General features: G+C 33.8%; 1 protein-coding gene across 1 annotated transcript; it reads left to right on the top strand.

Annotated features, from left to right (window-relative positions):
* Positions 1-570: 570 nt before the first annotated feature.
* LOC149544589 (putative phospholipid hydroperoxide glutathione peroxidase) lies at positions 571-3,765 on the top strand. Its single transcript, XM_089795196.1, has 6 exons — positions 571-1,165; positions 1,286-1,362; positions 1,554-1,615; positions 2,860-2,978; positions 3,149-3,316; positions 3,490-3,765. The coding sequence occupies exons 1-6, from the start codon at positions 863-865 to the stop codon at positions 3,520-3,522; spliced, it is 762 nt and encodes a 253-aa protein (XP_089651322.1). The 5' UTR covers positions 571-862; the 3' UTR covers positions 3,523-3,765.
* The last annotated feature ends 815 nt before the right edge of the window (positions 3,766-4,580 follow it).

Below are 4,580 nucleotides of genomic sequence, written 5' to 3'. Positions count from 1 at the left end.
CTATTCTATGACTTTTATTAAATGGTATTTTTAATTTTTGTACTTAAAAAATATAAAGATAGGAAAAAATGATATAAAGCTTAATTCGTTTATTTGTTAAACTAATTCACATTATAAAAATTTACATTGTAGAAAAGTCTAAAGTTAAGGAAAAATATACTTTAATTAAATTTTTCAAAAACAAATGTCAAAATTTTTTCAAAAACAAATGTCAAAACATGAAGAAGATATTTTTACATATTGTCAAACTTATTTATATTTATTTCATTTCAGTGAGTTGTCTTATCATAGTAGCACAAGATATTCTTACATATTGTCAAACTTATTTATTTCATTTGAGTGACATATTAATAGTAGCTATAAAGTTTCAACCGAAAAAAATTGAAGTGAAAAAACCAAAACTAATTCATGACTGTAGCAAGGATGCAACCAATAAGATCAGAAATAAATACTTGTTTGCAAATTAGTAAAATATTGATATATTTTAGAACTATATAGAGTTAAAAGTTTTTGAAAAATAAAAGAATATGATTGAATACTTTAATTGAAAATAGCATTTCAGTGAATGCTATTGTATCTTGGCCAGGAACTCATAATGGGATCATAGGTGCAGTTCCCTTAAAAAAGAGAAATGGAAAGACACAAAATTACAAGAGCAGAAAAACGGAGACGGGCTCTCAAAGATATTTGCATCTAAGTCGTTGCCCTCCAATCAGACAACAACATATTTATTCTAGATGGAGTATGTTTCGGCTGCATCAAAGTTCACACCGCAAGAGTGAAAAACTTCCCAATTCCATTCCGACATTCTAGAGGCCTGCAGTTTCCAACCTCATCCCACACTTCTCTTCGACGGGAATCGATGCTTCCTCCGACTGTAAGGTGCCGACCCAATACCATTTCACATTTGATTAATGTGGCAAAAGCTCTCCCTGGTCTATATAAACCCATAAACCATTTCAGTGAAGCTCACAACTTCCACTCTACAGCGAATTATTACAGTAAACTTGCTGCAGGTTGTTTCCTGACCAATTCTGCAATAACCCGTCACGAAATTCATCCATTCCGAGTTGGGTTCTCCCAATTTTCTTTTAATCCTAATTTTTCTACCATGGGTGGCAATTCGTCAGAAGTGCAAGCTAATGTCCATAATTTTACGGTCAAGGTACTTTCAAATTCCACCTTACACCGTTAAATTAGTAATTTGTATCGTCTTTTGTGTTTGCCATGAGGTTGAAATTGCTGGTGAAAGTCATATCCTTAAGTCAGTAATGTTTAATTGCAGGACATCAGGGGTAATGATGTGGATCTCAGTATTTACAAGGGCAAAGCTCTACTTATTGTCAATGTTGCTTCTGAGTGGTATATTTTTCTTCGTTTTGTGAATGGGGAAATATTTATATTTTAAATTGATTGTAACTAGAATATAAAACATTTGAGCGCAGTGTGGGAGATGGTTATGTGGGTGGCTGCCACCGCTCCATTCATATTTAATGTAATTATACCATTTTCAAATTATGGATGATTGATTGATTTTGATTTTGATTTGACAGTGGATTAACTACGTCTAACTACAAAGAGATGAACGAATTGTACGCAAAGTACAAGGAGCAAGGTGATTCTCCACGAATATACTTAAGTCCACTTTTTTATAACTTTTATTTACATTTCTGCTTATTCATATGGTTTTGGAGCACTCTTCGGTGGTACTGGTAACTAGTCTTTAAATTTGGTTTAGTTAAGATGCTGTAATGCAATTCTCACTTTATGAGAGGTCGATTACTTGAACTTCCTAGGGGTGTTTTTCTTTCTTAATTCGTACATTCTGAATTTGTATGTTGTCATCTAGAAGCGTTAAATATCATATAGGGATGCCATTTTGAAATAGAGAGCATGATCAAATATATCATAGTTTATGCTATTTAACCATTTGCATATGGTTAGAGGGAGATAATAGTGGAGGGTATGGGGACTGGATGCCTGCCCCTGGGCAGAATTTCATGGTCACTGTGATGTGGGGAGGGAAGCAAAACCTCTGTACATGTTTAGTACTAAATAAATAGCTACCTATCCTGGAAGGATGCAAACAGTTGGAACCTGCTTGTCTCCACTTGCAGCAAGTCGTCATATTATATTCGTCGGTATATGATTGGATAGAATAATTCAGGTCTGGAAGTTTGATGTAATACAAGTTGTCATTCGTAGGTCTTCGTAATATCCTTTCGTTTAGTGACATTTTGTGAGGGGACATTTATCTTGAGTTTGTTTAGGCCTCAATACCTTTTTCAGTAACTCATGGGTAATGGATGCAGCCTTTGCAGTTCAAAAAATGAGCCTAACCTCGTATATTTAATGAGTGATGTTTGATAATTCGGCATTTCTCATAAATCAATCAAGCACATAAATAGATGGGAGATTTTTGGAAAAACAACTTAGCTCTTTCTTTTCCAAAGATTCTGTTAAATGTGTACCAGTATATATTATCAGTAATCCAGCCTTTTGAAATGTGTTTAGCTTGATGCTTGTATCTCCTAAGCAGCTCCTTAAGGCCATTTGAAATCATTGTAGATTGATGCGTCAATCTAGGGCATCATGATGTCTGAGAACTACATTGAACGAAGGCTAGAGAATGTGAAGCCATTTGAAACATTGGATTGAATGCATTTTTTAACCTTAGAAATGAATTTCCATGGATGAATTTTAAGTTGCAAAAGAACTGTATTCAAGAATTTAATGGAATCCACTTACACGAGTTCATCAATAGCTAGTAGTCAATTCCTCTTAAATTGGATTTCACAAATTTATATCTCATAATTTTCTTTTCTTAATACTTACAGTTTGTTGGTCAACTTTCTGCAGGACTAGAAATACTGGCCTTCCCATGCAATCAGTTTGCTGGGCAGGAACCAGGTGACAATGAGCAGATTGCAGAAGTGGCATGTACTCGATTTAAAGCAGAATTTCCAATATTTGACAAGGTCAGCATGTCACTTCTATGTTATTATTTTCACAGTTATTTTGTTTTGTTATTGATATCAATTCGTCTGTCACATAAGAAACAATCTTGTAATAATGAGCTCAGCTGGCAGGCTTATTGAAGATTACCTGGTATGCTTTTGGTATTTATATTGCGGTTTCTGTTATGTAGGTTGAGGTCAATGGTGATAATGCAGCTCCTATATACAAGTTCTTGAAATCAAGCAAAGGTGGCCTTTTGGATGACAATATAAAGTGGAACTTCACCAAGTTTCTGATTGACAAAGATGGGAATGTGGTTGATCGATATGCTCCAACAACTTCTCCACTGAATATTGAAGTACCTGACAACCTCTCCTTTCTAGTTTCATACCTTTTTTATACTTTATGATGACGATTGATTGATTGGGCTTCTGTTGCATGTCAATCCTATTTCTGAACAGCAAATGTTTGATGTGCTAATAATACACATGCCTTAAGGCAGACACTAATATTTGCATTTTATGTTTGCAGAAAGATATTAAGAAGATTCTAGGAACTGCCTGATTCTTCCAAAGCAAAAACATTTCAACATTTCTACAGTGCCCACATAGTGCTAACGAATAAGATGAAGTCGTTCTTCTAGATGTAATTCTGGTTACAGAACAGGGTTGTAGCTGAAAATATTGCCAAGAATTTCCAATTTGTAGTGGATTAATTTTTTTTCCCTAGTGTTATTTATCTCATGTATTTCACATGATTTGATTTATACCATAAATAAATAAGGGTTGTATTTCCATTCTCATGAAATGTTTTCTTAGCAGAAAATAAGTTTGATCTCTCAAGGATCACATGCAATTTTATTTTGCTAGTTTTCTTAATTGGAAGAGATGTTTATGAAGCTTTTAAAATCAATAATTTGCAAGCTGCCATGGATTCTTCTCACCATATTGTGTACTTGTAAACTTTTTGTCAAACAGGACATGCATCAGATGCCTTAGTTTTCTTTTTGTATATGAAACTAGCAATTTAATCATGTTTACATCATATGTTACTTATGGAGATTTTTATCTTTTGAGAGCTTCATAGGGGTGTACACCTATCATTTTTCACTTAAGTCATTCCGTGATTGTATATGAAACTAGCAATTTAATCTGCCATCAAGTATGTTTACATCATATGTTACTTATGGAGATTTTTATCGTTTGAGAGCTTCGTAGGGGTGTACACCTATCATTTTTCACTTAAGTCATTCCGTGATGGTATTTACTCATAATCTTAACTAGGTGCCAAATACTGTGGTTGATTTTTTTTATCAAGACTCCCTTATATGCTTGATTTTTGTTCATTTTCAAATTGTATATTCTTGATGTTATTCCATATTCTGCTTAACATGTCTGTAAATGCAATTTGAACTTTCAAATAATGAGCTATATGGTAGACCTTGGCTGTCTATTCTTCCAATACTTTTTCAGAAGGCAACTATTTTTTTCATTTACTTTTTCTTTTTCAATGTCTATGATGGTTGCCTTGCATGTTCGTCCTAAGGGCACTGGATTCTATTCTCTTCTCCATAACAAAGCACTATTCTTATGTTATGTTGATTTGAGTTTCATGCCATGACA

Source organism: Cupressus sempervirens, chromosome 8 (assembly GCF_028749045.1).
Source record: "Cupressus sempervirens isolate cs-2001-9-10 chromosome 8, ASM2874904v1, whole genome shotgun sequence".
In the NCBI taxonomy this organism is placed as follows: Eukaryota; Viridiplantae; Streptophyta; class Pinopsida; order Cupressales; family Cupressaceae; genus Cupressus; species Cupressus sempervirens.
Note: the sequence above shows the minus strand (reverse complement) of the source record. Positions and strands in the feature narration are given on the sequence as shown.

What these genes read in the sequence shown, in the direction of transcription:
- LOC149544589 (XM_089795196.1), top strand. Translation starts at nt 863, where the DNA reads ATGCTTCCTCCGACTGTAAGGTGCCGACCCAATACCATTTCACATTTG. An exon ending in TCCATAATTTTACGGTCAAG is followed by an intron (nt 1,166 to 1,285) that starts GTACTTTCAAAT and finishes GTTTAATTGCAG; the next exon opens with GACATCAGGGGTAATGATGT. An exon ending in AATTTCCAATATTTGACAAG is followed by an intron (nt 2,979 to 3,148) that starts GTCAGCATGTCA and finishes TCTGTTATGTAG; the next exon opens with GTTGAGGTCAATGGTGATAA.